The sequence below is a fragment of the Drosophila guanche genome, unplaced genomic scaffold, assembly GCF_900245975.1.
Source record: "Drosophila guanche unplaced genomic scaffold, DGUA_6, whole genome shotgun sequence".
Lineage (NCBI taxonomy): Eukaryota > Metazoa > Arthropoda > Insecta > Diptera > Drosophilidae > Drosophila > Drosophila guanche.
In genome coordinates, this window is record NW_022995750.1 from 4,294,525 (window position 1) to 4,318,493 (window position 23,969).

At 39.1% G+C, this 23,969-nt stretch overlaps 1 protein-coding gene across 2 annotated transcripts; it reads left to right on the forward strand.

Moving 5' to 3' along the window:
- The first annotated feature begins 540 nt into the window (after positions 1–540).
- On the forward strand, positions 541–22,633 carry LOC117586169 (transmembrane and coiled-coil domains protein 2). Of its 2 annotated transcripts, XM_034276078.1 has the most exons (10): positions 541–1,053; positions 17,395–17,594; positions 19,910–20,578; positions 20,648–20,712; positions 20,780–21,294; positions 21,365–21,485; positions 21,560–21,664; positions 21,735–21,848; positions 21,921–22,096; positions 22,164–22,633. In XM_034276078.1, exons 2-10 carry the CDS (start codon positions 17,447–17,449, stop codon positions 22,288–22,290), a joined length of 2,040 nt encoding a protein of 679 aa, XP_034131969.1. In that variant the 5' UTR covers positions 541–1,053; positions 17,395–17,446; the 3' UTR covers positions 22,291–22,633. The 2 variants fall into 2 exon arrangements, with proteins under 2 accessions (XP_034131969.1, XP_034131970.1); XM_034276079.1 differs by lacking the exon at positions 541–1,053 and having other exon boundaries at positions 17,451–17,594; positions 19,622–20,578.
- Positions 22,634–23,969: the final 1,336 nt, after the last annotated feature.

Genomic DNA, 23,969 nt, shown 5'->3' on the forward strand with positions numbered 1-23,969 from the left:
CGACGAGGTTGGAGCCTCCGACGGCGGATGGACAGCCGTCGGTGAAGGTTGCCCTCTAGGAGTAGAAAATGAGTTCATCTGTTGTAGGAGAGAGTATATACAAATAAAAGAAAAGAAATAAAATCAAAGAAATCAGTTAATCATTTTTTGTCATTATCCGGTGTATCAAAAGAATGGATTAATTACAATGTATAAACCGGAGTCTAGCCCCAATTATATTGTAAAGATAGGAAAACTGCCCCCCAAACCACTGCGAGCTTATTAAAATATTTACTTATGATGCCTTTCCCTTTCAGGAAACAATTGAGTTTATCTCTTTTGTTGTGCGCACTTTTTTTCAAATTTTAAGATGCAAAGGGCATATCTTGGTATATTTTTAAGAGCCGGTCGGGCGATAATCTCTCGGGCACACTGAACGCTAAAATTATAAACTATAAAAGAAGGTCGGTAGGTATTTTGAAAATGAGGTGGTATATTTCGGTATATTTCCGACGGTCAGATGGTATGTTCCTTCGATAGACCCGCGGTCACACTGCCTTTGGCAGTAAAAACGTAAATATGTTTTAAATTTAGTTGTGGCCCACTGTTCGTTCCGTTTCGCGCATAAATAATAGTCGTCTAAGAGAAAGTAAAGTGCAAGCAACTAAATGAATTAATGATTTAAGAGCAAGAACCGCGAGAGTCGCGCAAACGAGAAGAGGAAAACCAGTTTTACCACCGTGCAATGCGCAGAGCCACAGCTAAAGAGAAACGGGCCCAAAGGAGGTGCTAAAGCAGGAAAAAATCTAGCGAAAAAAAGTTAAATTGTTGTTAACGCACACCAATACAGATCTCTCGCGGCATCTGTGGGTGTGCTCTTGTGCTCGTGTCAGTGTGCATTTGTTATTGTTAGTGCAGAGAGGAGGAAGAGTGAAAAGAGGCATAAAAAAAGGGCGTCGCAGTTTGCAGCAGCAGCCAAAAACTACACACGAAAGAGGTGTAGAGGAGAGGAAGAAAAACGAGAGAGTGGAAAAAGCGGTAAAGCGTTGGGTAGCTGCAACGAGCGCTTCAAAGGTGAGTGCGTGCCGAATATTGTTTATAGTTTCTTATTTAAGAGAGCGTTATGTGCATGCATATGTGCCCACATATGTATATGTATATCTCGGACCAAACCATAAAGGAAGAACAACTAAAACCACACCCACACATACTATCATTGTCCGAACAGTGAAAACACACGAACGTACCTGCCAACCCACGTATGCTTGGGTGTGTGTGTGTTATGGTTGACCAGGAGCGGGTTTCGGTCCAAGGGTAAAAGCACGTTTTGAGTGCCCTTCCCCCCTATGGATAGAGGAAAAGCAGAATAAAACAATCAATCATTTGTATTTCCGTTCCTGGACGTGTTTGTCCAGAGGCGAATTTGGATTTGGGCCGTGGTCCATGCCTCGAATGGCTTGCAGCACGTTTTGAAAGATTGCTTCATCTTCCCCCTATTCAAAAACTACAACGCTCCTGGATATCAAATGATCGACAGGGGCCTTGCCCAGCGGCGGTTTCTTCCATTCAGGTAGAAGGGAAATGTTGGTGCCCTATAAGAAAGAAAAGAGACTCAAATGTATAATCAATCAGCAATGTGATGGGAAAAAAGGGAAGCAGCACCCATAAAGAGAGTTGAATCGATGCTAATTGATGAAACATACGTTTATTTATTCTCCCTACCCTCATCTCACTGTGTCCGCTCCTGGCAATTGACACGGATGGCAAAGCTTTCGCTACTGCTGCTGCTGCTGCTGCTGCAGCGGGGCGACTGCACTTTGATTGCTATTTGTATGTTACTCTCTTCCCCCTCTGCATTCCATTGTGATATTCCGCTCCCCACACCATCAGCATGGCACAATTAAAGTTAATAACAACTTCAATTCAATTCATAATAATAATAGAGAGAAAATGCGTTTTGTGGCATGTTAACAGCAACAATAACAAATCAGAGAAGAGAGCCGCCTATGGAAACGAAAACACACACTCTCTTTCTCTCTCTCTATCCCGCTTGCAATCTCTTTTTCCACTCTCTCTGTTCAGCAAGTGCAGTTCCTCTTAAAGCCAAGTTGTCTTTTCTTTTGATTACTGCTTCTTCCTGTTTCGTTGGCATACCCTGTTGCAGAGATTCAATAAACATACCCATGATAGTGAACACTTCGAACAGATACTTCCCACACAGATAAACTCGAAACTCTTAAAATGATATTTGCTATACATTTCTAAAAAATCATAACTATTTAATTGTTACCATAGGCGCTGTCAACAGGGGCTGGGCTGTCAACAGGGTATCCCATTGTCGACAGGCACTTAACTATTGAGCATTATCTCCCTCTTTTTGTTGTTGGATATTCGGCGACAGGCACGGTTGAATCTGCAGCAACAACAATTGCAATTGAATTAAATTTAACAGAAATGATAACTGTATGAATGAGTGAATGAAATGAATTGTCATATTTCTCTCTTCTTTTTTTCTGTTCGCCTTTCCCACTCACACTCATGCTCATGGTAGGTAGGGGCTATGGCTATTTTTGGGGAGGAATCTCTGTGTTTAAATTATATATTTAATTTCGTGTGCAGATCCCCCAAGCCTCCCTCCACTCTCACTAATCTCTTGGTCTCTGACAACTGATGATTTTATTTATGAGGTGGATTGGTATATACCACAGCCATACAAATGTATACTATATCCTATACATACATATGTATAACCCAAAAAGCTATAAGCACATTGTATATTTTCATTGAAAAATGCTTTGCTCTCTTATGCTAAAATTTTTGTTTAATTTGATTTTTGAAATTTGTGCCTCGTGCATTGAATAGCCTTCGGCTCTTTTCGTCTCTCTCTCCAGTCTGTATTGTCTCCCTTCCTCTCATCGAAAGTTTGTTGCCAACGGCGCCAAAAGCACTTACACACACGCAAACCCCACGCACACATTAGCGTACCTTAAGAATTTTTGGAGAGGGCGAAGACCTAAGCGTCAGGCAGGCAGCAGGTGACGTCAAAAGAGCGGCGGCTGCTAGAGTGTGGGGAGAGCGTGAGAGAGATGAATTATGGCGGGGAAAGAACGTGAGATTAGCAATTGTTACGGTGTGGGGTGTGGGAGTGGGGCCTAGAAAAATAAGAGTCATTCAATCAATCAACAGCTAGCAAATGTTTTTAAACGGCAAAAAAGAAGAGCAAGAGGAATGGCTGCCCGTATGATCTGTAGACAAGATTGACAGATTTGAAAACTTTAACCAGCATCCCTTGTAGAACGTTTCTTTCATAAAATTTTGACTTAAACAAAGATATAAATTACATTTCTTATATTTGCCAATACAACTGCTCATATTTTCTATACTTACCAAGATATACATTTATTATCACACATTTTCAATAAAGTATAAGGCAAACAGTCTGAAGAATTCAATTAAGTCATTGACTCACAGGGCTTCGTCCCCGACATGCGGGCTGACTGTGCTGTCAATCAGTAAATGATCAATATCATATTCAATCAATAATTTTCCTTGATCTTGCACCTCTTCCTCGCCTTTCTCCGCAAAACCGTTTCCATAAATTACCATTTTGTCATGTGGCCCACTTCCAGTCTCTCTTTACGGTCCCAATTTCATTTTCTGTTTCTCTTTTAGCTTCCGATTGACTCTCGAGTTTCAAGTTCCAATTCCCATTAGTCCCTCAAAATACACCGTGCACCGTAAGCCGTATCATGCATTATGCAATATAATCAGAGCATAAAATACACGCAAATTATTTGCATATTTAATTAAAACGGAACGACCAAAAAAAAAATCGTGATTTTCGTTTGCGTTTTATTTTGTTCTTGAACTTCTCGAACCTCTCGTTTTAGCATTACGTTTTGTTTTAGTTTTTCCCCAATTTCCCCGTGAATGTTGTTTTGGGCGTGTGCCCAAAAGAGAACGAGAGAATAAGAGAGGAGTGAGCAGCACACGTGCTCCTCTTAGCAACAAGAGACCCAAAACTGACGCAACCCAACAATACAAAATATTTCATTAACATTTTTGTGATATTCAGCGTGTTTTTTATGGCTTTAGTTGTGGTTGATTTGCCTACAAACAAGGCCCTTTTTTGGTCAATAATACTAATTAGTATTCCTTAAAAAGGAAACCCTTTATTAGTACCCTTTTTGCGGGACACCGTAATCGCATTTAAGGATCAATAAGTCGTAGCCCATTCTCTATCGCCGTTTAGATTACATTTTCGCATAGGAATCCTCTCTGTTTTCTTTGGGCGAAGAACCTCTCTGGTCTCTCGAATCTAGCTGCTAAACATTTTATCATCCTAATTCGATTGATTAGCCAAATGAGCTATTAGATTAGCTACTTTTTGAAGTATTTCTTTATTTAAAACAATGAAGAAAGTGCATGCCATACAATGATGATATTTTTTGTATTTTGGGTACGTACACGCCATATAAAGGTGATTTTTCTTAGTATTTTATAGGAAATTCGCGGAAGTCTTATTATAAAGTGGAATTTCCCTCAGATTAGAGTTAATTAGCACGTATATAATGTGGAATTTTTTGAGTGGAATTAGAATTGCAGATGATGTCAGAGCTAATATGAGTTTAAATGTTTCGAATTAATCTGGGATGCATGCAAAAATGAATCGATTCCAGCCATAAAGATTTTCGGGTGGTTAAGTTTTTGATATATTTCGAACCGACTAAAACTAGTAGCTTTCAGCTGCTCCCATGTAAAATGGGATTATATTTCCTTCCCTTTCTATCTACATGTCTGTCGCTGTCTATCCTCTCTCTTTTTTTCCTCTCTTTTTATTTCCACTCTTGGGGCTTCCTGCACTCTCCCTCCTTCTCTCCCATATAATGATGTCTGAATATCAAATATTAAATTATTGATTGACAGACGACAGGCAGGTCTGTTCCGCTGTCGCTGTTTCTACCCCTTTCCCTCCGCTCTTCCCTGCCTGCCCGCAAGCGAAAGGTGAAAGTGAAAACTTTTGTCCCCTCCACTCTCTTTGTTTTCTGTGCAAAAAAATAAAAACAATTGAACAATTTATGTGTAAATTTGTGCACAAACGGAAGTTGTTGAAAACTTTTGTACAACGAGTGAATGAATGAACTCAGGGGGGATTGGATTCCATCCAATCATCAGAGAGTAACAACAGTCACAACATCATCCAGCAATCCAACAATCAACTTTAGTGTTATGCTGTTTGTTAACTTTTTAAGGTCAGTGTCAAATATGTACATGGAACGTATTTGGTCATCCAATCTATCTCATGGGGGAGCACTGCTCTGGGTCACCAATTTGCTACAATATGAGTCACTTTCGCACTCGTAGTGCCGGCAGAAGGGGAAACTTTCCTAAAAACAATTTGTAGGAAGAACAAATAGAGAGAGATTTTAATGGGTTTTAAGTGTTTAGAGGGGTTGAATCACTTTGGGGGAAGTGTCGTTCTCTGGAAAGAGTATTTAATCTAGATTTAAGATGATTTTACATATGTATGTAAATAATCCAACACATGGATCGTAAATGATGTTGCTTCTAAGGAGATATTTCCTCAAGTTGCTCTTCATTTTTAAAATATACTTTATAAACGATAAACCCACACACTAATTTATTGTTATGATCAAAGGCATTGGCATTGGCCATCTTTAGGCTGTTGGTGTTACCAGTACTTCTTTTTTTGGTGCTTCAGTTTTTTTCTTGGGAGCTGCTGTCCGCCCACCAAAGGTTATTTTAATTGTTGGATTTTTTGTTGGGTGTCATACATATGTTGGCCACATCCATATTTAAATATTTGTACTTTTCATGCTAATCAAAAGTCAGCTTACTTTTCCTGCTCTTTGTTTTAATTTTTAGTGTGTAAATTATTTGAGTATTGAGAACAATTTAAATTCATCAAGCGAATACACTCATGAACAGTGAATCATTTTGAAAAAGGTAGAGTGAGGGGGGAAAGAGGTGTGAGACGGTGAAGAGGTGACTGCAAAATGAGCGGAGGTGTGTTGGGCAGCAAGCAAGTCGGCTCATGCCTCATGTGCCACACTTCCTTCTCACAACATATCACGTATTCTCGTATGTTGTTTACCTATTTCCATCTCTTTCTGGCTTTGTATCTTTTTTCTCTTTCTGGCTCTATCTATGTACATTGGTATCTCTAACTCCTTCTGGCTCTTTAGAAATCTGTGAGCTTTTATAAACCCGTTTTGGTTACCCAGTAAGAGAGAAGGTATTATGGATTTAATGAGATGGCTTTTCTTTCTTACGAGCACTTTAGACATATGCCACAGGGTGTAAAAATACTATTTAGGTATAACTTAATAATACCAAGATCAAAAAACTGTATCTGTTAGTTTAAAATGAAACAGTTTAATGATAGAAGATCAAACAGAAAAAACTTAAGGCTTAAGGACGACGGGTGTTAAAGCGTCTCATTGGATTTAAAAGTTCCTAGAGACCTTCGAGTGCACAGAACAATGTATATTCTAGGGTATCCGAAGCTTCCATAATTTGCAGGAGCCATTTTCCTTTCCGGTTTTGTGATTTTTCTTTGTTTACGGCACAAAAAAGTCATACCAAAATGGCCATAAAATGCGAGTACAAAAAGTAGATGTGGCTCTATTTGTTATTGTTTATTTATTGCAAAGTTTGCGTTTGGTTTTTGACTTTTGGGTTTTTGTTTTGCTGTGTTTCCTTTGTTTTTCGCATTGTTTTCCGGTTCTCATCGGCTTTCAGAGGGGCATTTGATCCGTTCCGCGAACACACTTCTCAGACGCGTTTCAGCGTCTCAGCATTTCATTTGTTGATGTTTATTTGTATTTGTATTTGTATTTGTTTTGTATTTTATTCATTTATTTTGTTGTGTTTGTTGTTTCTTGGTATTTGCATTTTAGTCATGCGAGCGATGGGGCGTCTGTGTTTGCCTTTTTTTATTTTCTTACGTATTTCATGAGTTTTTTTTGTCTTTGTTTTTCTGCTGACAATTCATTGAATAACATTCGTTGTAAAAATGTTAAACAGGTTGATTGTATTGTTGATCGCTGTCTTTTCTTCCGATGATTCAATGATTCACTGAATAGTATTCATCAACAGCTGAAACAGAAAACTGTATAAAAAGCATGACAGAACACAAATTGTCAACACAAAAATTGCATAAAATGCGGATAAATGATTGAAAAAGTGAGCAAGAGATATCTCCATCTTTATTATGGTCTTAGGTGGGGAAATTTGAATGATTTGCATGTTTATTTTAGTAGAAATTATTAAAAGAGGGAAAAATGGGTTCTAGGAAATATCATGGAGAAATAAGAAACAATTATGACAAATACAAGATTTGTACAATGAAAAATGAGACTGAATAAGAATAGATCAAATAATTTCAACAGGAAAGTTAATAACGTTTTATAATAATTTATACAATATGTAACAGAGTCTTGATTGGCCCTCGTTATATTAATATTAAATATTCCTTATCGAAAGTCATGACATTTTCATCGTTTTCCATCATTAATTTCATTTAATTTGGGTTTTACTCATTGCGAAACATTTAACCAAAATAATTGCCAAACAAAAAGATGATTGTTTGCACATTTTGACTCGTATAATTGCTCAAAATAATTGCAGGGTTTGGGGGGTTTAAATGATTGAATAAAACTATGCATACAATTATTTCCAATACAATGAATGCCACGCCCTTAAGCGTCGCGTCTCCATTTCGTCATATTTCATTTTTGGGGGCCGGCAGACGACCGAACTGGCGGCTTAATTGACTCTTGGGCTTTGCGGGTCAATAACATTTACAGATTCAGTGACAGAGATGGGGAAGAGGCAGCGAGGGCCAACAGAGAACGGGAGATGTGGGCACAAAGGTGGGGATCAGAGAGGGCTTTTGGCTGGAGTTGGTGATCGAAAGAGGTGATCCCAGAGGTGAGGCAGGGATTCGGAGAGTGCTTTAAGATCATAAAGATACAGAGTTTGAGTGTTTTTATGGTGTCATGGGTTGTCATTTGTCATTTGAGGAAGCCGCTGAAGCTGAACTTTAAATCATTAAAGAGTTGTACCTCGTGCCTCGTGATTCAATTAATACGCGAAAGCATCTTATGATGTATGAGAGAGAGTCAGCACTTAATGATTCTTGAAGAACTTTCTTTTGGGGAGAAAAGAGGAGAAAATGTGTAGAAACTCAAATACAACTTTGGAGGTCAGAGAAAAAGTGCGAGAGTAAGAAGCTATTTGTTTAGGGGTTCCCTAATTTTTTAGATGCTTCCACAAAGTTCCTCTTATATTTCGGTATAAAAATCATTTAAAGAACACAAACCGCACATTAGTCATTAGTCAGCAGGAACAGCAAAAGCAGAGCCAGCAGCCAGCAGCCTTCAACTGAGGCCAGAGGTCAAGGCTGCATAATCGATAATCTCTTGATCTAATATAAACAAAAAGTGAAAAAGTGGAGTGGAAAAAGCAGCAGCAGCAACACCCACGAACTACGGAACCACATGGCCAAAAAGAGCAGAGGCAGGCCCAAGCAGCTAGCTACTTTAGCAATGAAATAGTTTTAAATCTGTCATGAATTATGGCCCCAACAAAAAAACACGAAAAAGCACGATCCACAACAGCCACAGACAGGCAAAGACAGTCGCATTTCATTTGCAGACAGACATGTGGAAAAAAGTATCTTCTGTGACAGAGTATATCTGGAAAGTAGCACAAAGCAATTGCTTTAATAGCTGGAAGAGCGGAAGAGAGAGAAAATACTGGACAAAAAGCATTAGATAACTGTCACAAAGGTAATTACTTGACAGCAAGTTGGATGTTTGACTGGGAAAAGCTCTTTCTAGATCACAAAAAATATTCATATATCGTATTTCCTTTTGCTGAACCCCACGTATGTTTTTCTTTGACAAATACTTAATCTTTTCTTGGAATAGAATTGGCCAGCAGAAATAGTGCCTGAAGATTGGGAAAGGTTCACGCTTTTTGCGCCTTTCCTTATCTAGTGTCCAAGTTACAGAGAACCCCACGCGCACACATCAGCTTATAGATTCGACAGAAACCCACACATCAGACACACACCTGACATTAATCAGCAATCAGTTGAGCCCTCAGGTGTTGGCTAAACCCACAACAAAAACAGAACGTTGGACAAACAGTCAATTCCCTTTTTCTGGGTGACACAATAGATACTCACTCTCGCTTCAATGTACAAATATTCGCTCAACTTTGAATCACCTTTGAATCATCAGAAAACAGAGCGCAGAAAAGAAACAAGAGAAAATAAAGAAAAGAATGAAAGGAAATCTGATATTATGGTTTATTGCAAAACTCGGATATAAAAAACTTTGCTGATTCATGGACTGACATGCATGAGGGTTCTGGCAATCGAATCGAAACTCAAAGTGTCGCACTTTATTGCGGTCAAGCAATAAATAAACATGCACACAAATATGTACATATGTATACTTGGAGATCTGTGGAGATCGGTAAAGAACATTTTAGATTTGGAGGGACATCTTTTAGGGATCATGTTTATACAACTGAGATTTGACTGACACTTGTGTCTACACTTTATATTTTTCTGCCTTTTTTGGTACAGAAAATAAATGCAGTTCTTGAGCTCTTGAGTTCTTGAGATCAACTAGCAGATGGTATTAGAGATAGCCTACCATTTTAAGAGGTGTGTAATAGATTTATATTTAAAGAAGCCTGGAAAAAGAGGAAATTCAATTACGTCGAAAGTAGCGAAAAAGAAACTTTAACTAACAAAATAATGAATATTTAATAAGCAAATCTTTTGCAATTTCATGTCTATCATCCCCTTTTCACTCTCCTTCGTTTTTCTTTTCACCTTTGAATTCCTTCTCTTTCACATCTGTAAAGAGATATTATATGGTGTGCCATAAAAAACTGATCATTAGGCGCCTCATTATCTGGCGCTACCTGAGGGACAATTTCCCTCTTGCAAAATCGCATAAATCTCCCTGGAAACAACTTATGTGTTTACTAACGGTTTATGGTACGCCGCTCTCTTCCGGAGAGTACATATTTTTTTGGGAAAACTCAAATTCATTTGTTTAGGCGGTAGTTAAAATTGGAAAGAAATGGATACAGCACGGGAGAGAGACGGAATGTATCATAAATCATATTTTTATCTTTGTGTTTTATGGTTTGGCTGATTCATTTGGAGAGATTCGTTTCTTACCATACGCTGCGGAGAGTGGAGACTTGAAATTTCAGCCTACTCATGTTGACATGAGTCTTAGAAATATTACTGTTTGCCGAAAGAACATGTCTATAAAATGTATAGTATAAATCTTGATTCATTTGGAGACATATTTAGTGAGCAGATTTTATGTCTAAAAAACAAGTTCCTTTCCTTTTTCACCGCTGGCCTCTCTTGCTACTCATCATCTTTCCGTGTTTGGGCACATTTTGTTCTGTGGGACAAGCACAGTTGAGATTGTAGACTTAGGCCTTGGGAACAGGCAAAGAAAAATTGGGAACAAGCTTATGTATATGTAAGTACAGGGAATAAATTTTAAAGTTTTAAGTCCGTGTTGGAAAGTGCACAGAAGCATCTGTGTTGCTTTTAACAGTGTGTACATATTATGTACATAAGTGCAGAGATTTATTTTTATAAGTTTTATGCGCACATTCCTAGAGTCTCAATCTGTCTTAGAAGGATGTTCCTAGTCATACTTATGTTACCAGCACGAAAATTCTCATAAACAGAAACGTTTGCCCTTTTTTTTTTAAATTGTATCTTATCTAGAGTTTACTTTTAATTTACCCACGTGCAACCTGTGCAACCCACTAATTATTATAGATAACGAATGAAAGAACATCACCAAAGAAATGCCCTCAATTGCACTCGGAATTTCTACATCGATATTCGTATCGTGTCTTCTTCCTATGTACCACATTCCAGTGGATAATTATACAACACCTGTGACTGATTGATTGATAAGTGTGATATGTTTGTAATTAAAATACAATTGCAGAATGTTGATATCTTTGGGGTTGATACGGTGCAAAAAACAGATCTGATTGGTAGGGTAATGTACATTTAAGTACTCTGAATATCGATCAACAGATTAGATTACAAATCAGGAACTGAGGAATCAGTGGAACAATTCAGTACTCTTCTATATTTATTAAATAATTATTACATTTGTCCGCTGTCCTAGAGATGCAGCTAAAAGAGCTTAAAAATTATCTAAAAAGGATTGTTACAAATGTTTTAATTAAATATTAAATGGGAAAATTTACCTACAAATTTGTATTGGTAAATATTACACTACAAAAGAATGGGTGGTTATGGACCCTATAGTTCCCTACTATTTCTCTTAGCATTTTCCAATTAGTTTTTCTTTTCTTTTTTTTGCCATATAATACCTTTTTTCTGGGCTATAATATCGTTTTTCCCTGGCTTTTCTTTAGCCTTTTTTGTGTGGTTTGTGCTGCTGCTGCTGCTTGTGATTTTGTTGCGGTTTGCTGTTGGCTCTGTAGTCGATTATGACAGCTTTTCGCTGCTCTTCGAGTGCTTAGCGCTTATCTGTGAACTCTGAAAACAAAAAACGAAACAAACGAAATGTTGCGCAACTTTTTTGTGTGTCGTAGTCGCAGTCGCATTCGCTTCGCGTTTTTGTTTTGTTTCGCGGTGAGGCATGAATCACGATGAACGATGATTATTTTTCCCTCCGCACTTGACACCAGGTGCACTACCTCCCTCTCTTTGCCTATCTCTGTTTGTTTCTCCTTCTGGTTTCCACATCTATGCCTCCCCCTGTTTGTGTACTTTTTCTGCCTTCTTGCCTTTCCTCCTCTCTCCCTCTCTGTTCGCACTTGACAAATGAGAACAAAGTTGTCAGAGAGACCCCAATAAAGTGCTGCCTGTCGTCGCTCCCCCTCTCGCGGCGACATTTGGCAAGCGGCTATCACGCCTCCCCCTCTTCCTTAACCTTTTCGTTGCAAAAAAACACTGCCTTTTTTTAACAACAATTTAAACACCTGCAACAATAAAACACAAGGCAGGCTAACGCAGAAATAAAAGCTACAGCAACATAAACAACAACTTTAACTGTTAACTTTTTGGTAGCCGAAGCATCAGATACGGTTTAAGATCGCTTGAGAAGATCTTTAAACGCTGGAAACACTCTAGAAAACACTTTTAATAAAAGAGTTATTGAAAGAAAAATATGCTTGGAATAACCTTCGTTTGGAAACCATGAAAAAACTCTCCAAGTACTCAAAAACTCTTCTTAAAACAAAAAAATAGCTCTTTTTGTTTTAAGAAAAGCTACTTCCAGAAAATATATTATCAGAAAATTTGATTGGGATTTGAAAAATACCCTTAAAACTGGCAAATGGCAAAAAAATAATATTTTAAAGGTAATGAAAGATAGTTACCCTTTGAGATTTTGATGGGGGAAGCAAATTAGTTGGAAGTTTAATCGACTCGTAATACCCTGTATTTAAGGGGACGTTAAAGAGCTTTCCAAAAACATGGCCCACATCATTCGCCTGTTGTTAAAATGTTGAGGTAATACTCTTAACGAATAATGGTAATGGCCCCTTTAAAAACATTCAAAAAGTTTTCACTCTGCTTTTGTTTTCTTTTGCTTTTTTCTGACTTGGCTGCTTTTATTGTTATTTCGTTAAGTTAACTTTGCAAATTTGTCTTTTCCCCCCCCAAAACACAAGTTCATTGAATGTTCCATCGCAAGCCAAGCCAAGCCTTGACCTGGCCAACAGTTATGCTGTTGGCTGGTTCGTGTTTTATCTTTGAGGTATTTCTTATATAAGCCATGAGTGAAAGACGGTGCGCAAAATGGGTAGAAAAGGTGTGAGTAGAGGAAAAGGGAATGAATATCACTTGGTATTTTAAAATATATTGCTTAAATAAATATTTATATAGATTTTTCATTGCTAAAAAAGCGAAAGAAAATTTTACAGACAGTTTTCTATGGTAGACAAAAAACACAAAAAGATAGTTCCATCGTAAATTCCATCAATTCCTTTGAATCCCTTACATCCCTTATAAACTAAATATAAACCTATTAATTCTTATCGATTTGCAACGATAAGTACTGAAATATTTGTGCGCCTTAGCGAAGTTGACATCCCATAAATTCCGCCTTGAAATAATTCTGGGTACTTTTTCGCACATGACATGATTTCTAATTGTAATTTGTAAATGTATGATAATTATTCCTAAAGATTTTCAAGATAGCAACGTCTGGAATGCCAGAGTTAAGATCATTTGAATTCTTGAGTTAAAAACTCGAGTCTTGAACTCAATGAAAACTGTAGTCCAAAGACGCAGCCGGGACGGTGCTCATGAGATCATTCGAAATTCAAATGCAAATCGACTCCAGAAACATTTGTTGTGTGTTGTAGATTTGTGGAACCCATTTGTCGTCTATAAAAAGCATTTCCACACACAACATTATTATTGCTAATGATTGAATTACGACTTGTAGGAGCAGATGGAAGAAGCAGGCGAACCGAAGAAGGAATGAGTGTGGGAGGAAAGGCAGTGGAAAAGGGGGGGGGAGGATATATAATGGACACCCAATGGAAATGCAAAACGAGACAGTAATTATTTTCTGACTGAATGACTGCCGCTTGTTGGCTGTCTGTCGTCTGTTGTCTGGCTGTCTCTCTGCCACTGTCTGTAGTTCGTAGATGTCTGCTCAGACTTATAATTTAATACGGTTCTTTATATTTATAATCCAAGCGTGGTGACCTTCACAAACGATAACCAGCTGCGGGAGGGAAGGTAGGAAGGTAATGGGAGAAACGTATGGGAGTCTCAGATGGATGGAAAAAACGTTGAGCTGCAGTACGATGGGAGAGTTCCATGAAAGGTGAGAGGAAGAGCTGAAAAGGAAGGTACAGATGGGAGGAGGCATCAGAGCTGCAGTCAGAGAGTCTCCGATGGAAGCAGGCTACAGATGATGGTTAGGTGAATGAAATGTTGGCAGTGTGCTGAAAAGTTTAAGGTGACAGGGAGGCATGGGCTGTTGCATCCACATGTTGCATGTTACCCGTAGATGTTCTATCCATCTGATGTCGTGGTCGTGCTGGGCAACGTTGCCGCATTTCATTCACTGAGTCATTCGGATAAATTATTGTCTTTTGTGCATAATTGAGGTCGGGGTCTGTGGGTTCTATTCTATCTTCTGATAAATTATCTCTCTGGACTTTGAGCGCCCACTTCACCCCACACCCCAAACAGTGGCCAACTGCTCGTGTGAACAATGCGGAAGTACTGCTTCCCATTAATGGGTTTCAGATTGTACTTGCACTTGCCATTGAGGATCGTAGGATTTCGAATAGACTAGTGATAACAGACAACCATTGATACTGATAGTATGCATATTCGTAGAGGGTTCTGTGTGGCACACATCAGCTGAAGGCTTGCCCCTATCAAGTACTTGACTTTTTCCGAGCTGCTTTTCACGAGATTTTTGCGACTTGAAAGCTGATAACTAAAGCGAAACACGAACCCAAAACAGAGATATGGTGACAAAGAGAGTGAGTGAGAGAAAGAGGGACAAAGACAGCAACACAGGTTAAGCTCGTGCCCAAGTCAATGACACTGAAAACAGCTTTTTGTTGAAATGCAATGCACATTGCACCAGAATTATTTCTGTGGATGCGACCTTAATTAAAGGAAAAGAGTGGATTAGACTTTAAAATAATTAAATATGGAACGAATTTATTTTTTAAACTCGTAAGCAGCTTTTGTTGCAATATTCTGCTGAGACTATGCAGACTAAATTTCTTTTTCTGCAAAATATATTAAATGCGTGTCGTTTTGTTATTATTATTATGGTTTTTGTTTCTGTTAAAACATCATTCCATTAAGTAGAAGGAGTAGGCGAAAGTACTAGCGAAGAAAGCGATTGAGACGCGGGTATAAAAAAAAAACAAAGTACACAAAAACAAAACAACAACAAAAGAAGGTTACAAATAAACGTTGATTAAAATTCCGAAACAAACAAAAAACTGAAACCGAAACGAAAGCAATAAGAAAGGGGCATAAAGAAAAATGATTATGCTCGAGAGAAAGAGTAAGAGAAGAAAAACGTAGTAGATGAGCCCCTCTTCTCCTTCTCCATCTCACTCTGCTTGTGCTTATATCCTCCCCCCTCCATATTCACTGCGTCTCTCTTATCACTCTTCTCCTCCCCCTTCCTTTACTCTTTCTCCGTCTCTTCCCTCATGTGTGCTGTGGCGCAGTCAAGTGCAGATGAGCATTTGGGTTGAAAGCGCAATGGACTGGGGAAGCAGAGCGGTGCGCGAGGCAAAGTCCATCTTTATTAGAGATGGGAGCGTGACAATCAGCGGATTGTGAACAGAGAGAGATAATTGTAAAGTATATCATAAAGTTAGGAGCCTAGATCGAATAATAGTCTAAATCCGTTACCATCCCATTCCAATATGGTTCCCCGTTATGTTGTTCTCTTGCTGCTAATGCTTATATGTTCTTGCTGCTATTAAACACGAGTGTACAAAACACGCACGCCCATTGCTTCCATCTCTAAGCATTATCTCTTGCTCTTGGAATGAGCTTACAATGCAAAAATATTACAGTACTGTAAAAGTCTCTCTCTATCTCTACACTGTGTATGCGTATGCTTATGCGTTTATGTGTCTGTCTGTCGGAGCTTAAAGGGATTTACGAAACGGAAAATTACCCGAAAAATGTAAACGAAAGTGAAGTGAGAAAAATGAAGGAGTAGGAGGAGGCAGAAGAGAGCGTGTGCATGTGGATGTTCCTGTCTCAATTGAAGTTACAATGGGGTAGGTCTTCGGTCTTTTATGTATTAAAATGAGTGTGAAAGTGAAAGATATACTGGCATTCAAGCTGATTATCACATCGGAATGGGAGTGAAGCATGAAGCATTCTCCAGCAGCGTAAGAGCACGAGTAATACTTTAACAAAGGCATCATCCGATTAATATAGATTAACTTTTGAAAAGGGCTTAACTTTATTGGAATCTGAGACATTTTCTGGTGAAATATTACCTGTGTATTTCTGTGGAGCTGCTTAGGCTTATTTCGTAAAAGGAATAAAGAACTACACTATAATACATAAAACATGCAACTAATAGTCTTCTGACAATTATTACAATCGTTTCATTATTTGTTGCAAGATCGAAGAAATCGAAATTCCCTGAGTGCTCGACTCTCGACCGCCTCCCACTTGCGCTCTTGAAATTCGCATTTCCTTGTGAGAACTGTTAGAGCCGGAACATGTGCTATCCATCGGTACAGCTCTTTAATTGCTGCCTCCCCCCACTCTAGAAACACAGAGGTGTTACATCGCTGAAGGATGTCTTATTTATGTTTTAATAACACAATTGTGTATGTGTGTGTGTGTGTTTCTGCTGGCAACAAGAAAAATGAATGTTTGTATAAATGTTTGTATAATCGGGTAAACAATTGTTATCATTGTGTGCCACAGCCCTGATGATGATGTGTCCTCCACCTCTGACTGCTTCTACCCTGACTGCTTCTCCCCTGACTGTACCTCTGACAGCACCTCTGAATCTCATCCTCTAAATATAAAACATCCATTGGCATGCCGCTCAGGGCACTTGAGTTCTGTACTACGTGCACATACAATATTATACAATCTACCAGACGGAGCAGGCCACATAATCGATCTATATAAGGTCTTCTCCCCTTCTGATATTGCTACTGGCGGCACCAGCTATACAAAGAGAGTAAGAGAGAGAGAGAGAGAGATTGTGTGTACAATGTAGGTGCCATTATCTTCAATAAATTGCCACCATATCAGGTCTATAAAAACATATACAAACGTGCAGTGGACGGAAAGTAAAGTGATAACTTAAGAGAATTTTGAAAGGGGATGGTATCTAAAAAGGAGTGAATGCATAGAACAAACTGTTCTTTCGATTGTGTATTTATTATCCCTTTCATAGAGTGTAGATCTGTTCCATAAATTATATAAAAAGCGCCTAAATTGTTTAAATTGTTCACTATTGCTTCAGTGTATACCCAACATTTCTACAAATGGAATCACTTAACACTTGAAACACTTTTTTACAAGAATATTTGGAATATTTTATAATATATAATCAGATGGTTTTCATCTTCCAACACTCTCAAAAAATCTCTTGCAAAATGCTAAGAATTTATAGAATTGTTGTATAATTAAATCTGCTCCAGTTTTATTATTATTCGTATTATATTTATAGCCGTGATTGTGTGTGATCGGGGGGATTGGATTATCAGTTGAATGGTTACGAGAGTTGATTCACCTTTGGACTTTGTCATACCGCAGCCTAGAAATATTATAAATGATTAAAATGGTATATATTTAATATATTTTATTGGTTTCTTCTCCTTTCTTTGTAGAGTGTGACAGAATCTGTGATCAGAGCCCATTGAATGGCAACAATATGCAATAATGGACGCAACGCCTAATGCGGTGGTGCATACGCCTACGAATCAAAGTCGGGATCTCTTAACCTTACATCCACTGCGTCCATCACGCGGCTCCAGTTCGAATCTACGCGCCAGTCGCAGTCCATCCGCAAGTCGCAGCACCGAACAGAGTAATTATTAATTAAAAATTTCCTAGATCTATCTTTCTTTAAAGAGAAGTTACATTTATTTCTCCCTGTGATAATAAGCCTCATAACTGCTTTGATTGGCGCGTGTGTTAATGCTGTAGCTTCCTCGTTCCTATCATCTTATCATCAGTGTCTCTGGTTTAATGGTTTTCATGATTATGTCTGGCGGTTTCAATCTTGTTTCTAACTAGGAAATAATGCTGTTATCAGTAGGTTGGGATTCTGCTGCTGATTCAATTAGCATTTCCGGCTATTAAGTCTGCAGCACACGAGCAGCATGAATGAAATGTGAGCTTAAGAAGAGGCAAATAATGTAGAAAATTGAATGCTGAATGAAATATAGGTTTAAAGAAGAGAATATAATGGGACCCTTAATAAGTTGAGAGCTTTAGGAAGATATGAAAATGTGAGTTGTGTATTGCTTTAATGGTTCAAGAAAAGATTAGTTAAATAAAGCTTACGCTCACTAAAATGTGACAGAAACTGTAGAAATTAGATGCTATGGGGAGAATGGGTGTCAGATTTTCAAATTTTCCATTTATGACTTTTGAACCAACAACCCATTAGATCTTAGTCCCAAAAGAACATTTTATAGTTAAAATATATAAACAACCATTATGCATACCAAAATAAAAACAAAAACAGTCAGGAAAAATAGAACAAAGCACAGAAAAAGAAAACTGTTTGTGCCACAAAGGAATTGTGGGTTCTTTCGAGCATATGATGCTCTCAATTTATGCTCCAGACACGAATGATGACTCATCTCCAAAGCAACCCCCCGCCAGCACCCTTGCTGCCTTACAGCCACCCTTAGAAACCACACACACGGCCGCACTTACAACACCCCAAATCATGTGTAGTTTGCTTATAGTACGAGTATTGGCCGCAATCAGCTTTTCGCAGAGCCATAGAAATCCAAAGAGCAAATTTACCAAAATTATAGCCTGCTTTTGTGTGCTTCGTTTTTATTGCAATTATTGATTGTTTATTGAGTGCCGATTGTTTAGTGCTCTGAATATAAACACACATACATATGTACATATCTATTCTATTAGCCATTTTTTTAAATTGTTCCCTAACCATTGTTTTCTTGTTTACTTTACTTTACATTTATTTTATTTTGTTTTATTTATCTTTCTTTGTATTCCCTTTCTTCAGCTTTTGTAACCGTTTGAATGTTGAATGTGTTGTAGCCTCTCGTACTACATTGCATACCACACACGATCCACAACAAAATAGAAACTCGAATTTCAAGCAAAACACAAATAAATCATTGATAAATGTAGGTATCTAAATAATCATTTCACACATATGGTATTAGCTTTATGTTAACAAAAAAATATGCACTGACAAATCTTTCATTAATCCCCATATGTGGGATTGTACTAAATAAAATATAAGCAGAAATACGCATCAAACTAACAAAATTGAATCAGTAAATCATATTTAAGTAACGCAAAGAAAAAGTTGGTTTTATTAGCTTTCCTTTTAATTTCGATTTCGCTGTATCTTATTATTTAGTGTCCACTGCACCTAATTGTTCTTTTTAATGTTTTTGTTGCATTCTTTGTGCTTTCGCCAAAAACTGTGGCACACGCAACTAAACAAGCCATTCAAACCTTTGTTGCTGTTCTCACCCACCTCTCTCTGTCTTTTTTCTTCCTCTTGCGTGCGCTCTTTCTCTCTCTCTCTCTCTCTCTCTCTATATATCTCTTTCGCGCCGCACAGGCTGTCGGGTCTAACTGTCAATCATTCACGTATGTGAAGACACATAACTCACTCAAAAAGCACACACACACACTAGTGCAAAAAAGCTATCAAAAGTCGCCCACACAGCACCAGCCATCAACACTCCGCTCTGTCATCACTCTCACTCGCTCTCTTGCCTAGCACAACCATCACTCACACTGTCACCTCTTACCAAACTGTTTCTCACATGCACTCACAAAATAACGCTTCTTTCTCATACACTGACACTATTTCTCATACTCTCTTTCTCTCGCACACAGCATTCACCATCAGCAACAGCACTTGCACATTCTCTCTCCCTTCCGCCATCCGCTCACTCATTCACACACAAATGCACAGCGGATGACACTGCTTTCATTTTAAGCTGGCGCCTATGTGCATGCAATACATTTTTCCCTGCTGCTTGTGCTGCGGCGAGACCAACGCGCTCTTATCATTCACATTTGAAGAACGAAACTAAAACCAAAAGAAAATATAAAAGACACAGAAATAGAAATAGCAATAACCCATCACACGTACCGTTTTTTCTATGCGCCATAATTTACCAGTGTCCAGGGAGCGGGCCAGCGAGGCAGCGGCAGCCACACAAACAGCAGCGGCAGCAGCAGGCGGTGCATCAGCAGTAGGAGCATCATCGTCTGGTGGGACAGCATCAGCAGCCACAGCAACAACGACTACGACAGCAGCCGCTGCAAACACTTCCGGTCCCGCTTCGGGGAACACCAATAGCAATTCTTCGGCCTCCTCCAGCACAGTGGCAGCTGCACAGGCGGCTGTCTACAGCGGCGGCAACACGGTGACCGGCAGTCTGGGCAGCGGTGGGGTGGTGGCACGTGGCTTTCGCAGCCACAGCCCCACCCACCGGCGTAGGAGTCGCGAGAGGCAGCGGCGGACCCATGGCTCGGATCAGGGCGGCCTATTGGCCTACAGCGGCCTCGTAGGCGTCAATGATATGAACGATTTTGGCGGTGTGGTGGGAGGAGGTACCCAGGGCGGCGGTGGAGGAAGTGCTGGCACAGGCAGTGGCCTGGAGGATTCACGATTGTCTGGCAACGAGGACTACTATTCATCGTTCGTTTCGGATGAGTTTGACAGCAGCAAAAGGCCCCGGAGATGCACCCACGAGAGAAGCTCCAGTGTCCAGGCCATTGATCGTTTGAATACGAAAATTCAATGCACCAAGGAGTCCATACGACAAGAGCAAACTGCCAGAGATGGTAAGAGAGTCCTGAAAGGAAGGAAATGTGAGACAAAAAGTATCTAAATTTGTCTTAATATACTTTCAGATAATGTCAACGAATATCTAAAGTTAGCAGCCAGCGCCGATAAACAGCAGCTGCAGCGCATCAAGGTACGAGTCCTGAAGAGTCCTGAAGAGTCCTCCTCTTCATTCCGTAATTTGCATTCTCTTTTTGCAGGCTGTCTTCGAAAAGAAGAACCAAAAGAGCGCACACAGCATCTCGCAGCTGCAGAAAAAGCTCGATAACTATACGAAACGAGCCAAGGATCTGCAGAATCATCAATTTCAGACCAAGAGCCAACATCGACAGCCGCGCGAAGTTCTACGCGATGTGGGCCAGGGTCTAAGGAATGTGGGTGGCAACATACGCGATGGCATCACTGGATTCTCGGGCTCTGTGATGTCCAAGCCGCGTGAGTTTGCCCATCTCATCAAGAATAAGTTTGGCAGCGCCGACAACATCAATCAGATGAGCGATGCCGAGCTGCAGGGCATGCAGGCGGCCAATGCCGCCGATGTGCTGGCGGCCAACGAAAGACTGCAGCAGCAGGTGCCAGGTGCAGGTACCTCCACCGGATCTGGTGGGGGTGGAGGACATAATAATAATACGGGAACGGGCAGTGGCACAGGGAAATTCAATAGTGACAATGGCAGTGAATGCAGCAGCGTGACGAGTGAGAGTATACCAGCAGGGTAAGAATATGACAAGGGGATCTCTTTCGCATTTTTACTAACGGAGGATCCTTTTCTTCTTGTATTGCAGCTCTGGCAAGAGTCAATCTGGTGCCAGCCAATATCACATAGTCCTCAAGACACTCCTCACAGAGCTGGCCGAGCGCAAGGCAGAGAATGAGAAGCTCAAGGAGCGCATGGAACGGCTAGAGGTATGGGGAGTATCCTCTCTTCCCTCTCTGGGAACGCACATTAAAATTGTTCTCTTTGCTATCTGATTTTATAGACAAGCCAAAAGGAATTTAATAACCTGACAGCCACACTTGAAAGTGAACGATATCGTGCCGAGGGACTCGAAGAGCAAATCAATGACTTGACGGAATTACATCAGGTTTGTAGGACACGATATGATGCCCCTTTGGCATAGTTCCAAATAAATAATCTTTTCTTTTGTTTTGCAGAATGAAATTGAGAATCTAAAGCAAACGATTGCTGACATGGAGGAGAAAGTACAATACCAAAGCGATGAAAGACTACGTGATGTCAATGAAGTACTTGAGAATTGTCAAACGAGGGTAAGCAGCAGCCAAGCAGCCCATAAAGGAAAAAGAGAACAGTGTCTAATAGATATATAATCCCTCTCGTAGATATCCAAAATGGAGCACATGTCACAGCAACAATATGTCACTGTTGAGGGCATTGATAATTCAAATGCCAGGGCGTTGGTTGTGAAACTCATCAATGTGGTATTAACGATATTACAGGTGGTACTCCTACTAGTGGCCACAGCAGCGGGCATTATAATGCCATTTCTTAAAACAAGGTACGGCTCTTCGACTCGTCATTCAATGCATTTAACTAATAAAACTCGTTTGCCTTTTCTCCTATAGGGTACGCGTCTTAACCACATTTCTGTCAATATGTTTTGTCATCTTTGTGATACGACAATGGCCGGATGTACAGGATATTGGTTCCGGTCTGGTGCGGCATCTCAAGCAATCGCTTGTGGTCAAGTGAAGTGGGACGTCCATGCACACCCCCCCCCCCCATAGTTCATACAACATTATGTTTCTTTAGTTATTAAGTTCTTAAAAGTGCTGCATATTATTTTTTTTTGTATATAGCTTTGTCGACATTTTTAAAACAGAAAATTGTATCAATTATCCCCTTTACAAAAAAAAAAACTCATTCATTCACACATGAAATCTGTACAAATCATAAATTATATTTCCTACCATATGTATCATCCGACACACATCCCCTACACACACTCTCTGTAGCAAAATTGTAATATCTTCTAAAAAGTGCTGATTACTCGACTAAATCTGAATGAAACAATTATACATGCTGTTTAAATGTATACTACTACGATATATGTGTTGATATATAAGTATATGTATATACACATACATATATGCTATCGTATTAAATAACTCTTATATTATATAAAGTGAAACAAAAACGTTTGTATAAATCCCGAGAATTACTTTGTATTTATTTATCCACATTCAAATAATGTACGTAAATGGTGGCCTAAACACTCGCATCTATATATAGCATATAGATATATTTATTACCCATATATACATAGATACCATATCCCATACGTACATTCGGGACAGCAGCTGCGGTGTTTCGCAGGCTTTTGGATTGGATCAACATCAACACACACACAAAGTATAATGAGTCCTTCTTCTACAAAAAAGGACGACTATAATTAAAGTTGAAAGAACCACAAATAAATATACAGATATGTAGATATACGAGTGTGTATGCACATACTATGTATACGTATAACATGCGTAAGAATCCAAAATGAGTTGTCTATTACTGCCGTTCGCGTGTTGTGTTGTGTTGTGGGAAAACATTCGTGTAATTATGTATGTCTAATTATGGATGTTTAATAGAGGGATCAAAGTACTGTAGTGTAAGTATGAAGCAGGGCTTGTGAAAAAGTTTCGGATTGGAGCCTTGATGGTGGAGTGAAAGTTTACATAATAGAGATATTAATGCTACCAGTGCTCATGTACAGCGACAAATTAAGATACGCCATTCCTCGTATATCTCAAATATAGACACCACAAGTGAGTTTAACTTGATGTGAGCTAAAGTAGTGGCTAATAAAGGCATCATCGCATTATGAAATAATCGCATATGGAGATCGAATCACAATAATTGTGGAATACATGAACTCCAACGTTTTAAATATATTGTATCCTCTCTTAGGATGTTATAACTCATTCATCATCCTTAGAATTAAAGCATGTATGTAGGAAATTTATCTGGCCAAGCTTTGCTCTGTAGTACATATAAAATAGGTGTTAACAAGTAATATTCAAGCCCTTGAGTATTCACAGCGATGAACTCCCATTTTCTATTAGTTCCATAGATGGTATAAATGCTGCTTATAAAATCTTAGCCAAAAGCCTCAAAAAGCAGATGTTGCTTCGTTTAGGCAGCTGCTTAGAAACAGTTGAAATACCAGATATTGCTCTGCCTTCTGTTAGAGCTCTCTCGTAGCAGTGCTTGAGGTCCAATTATTTCGTTACATCCCTCATTTGGTAAGTAAAACAGATCCCCAGACATATGTATTTTTTATATCCATTACGTTTATTTTTTTCTTCGAATGTAAATTAAATTTAAATTACACTGCCACAGCATTTCTAAATATACTTTATATATTGTATTTTTTTTGT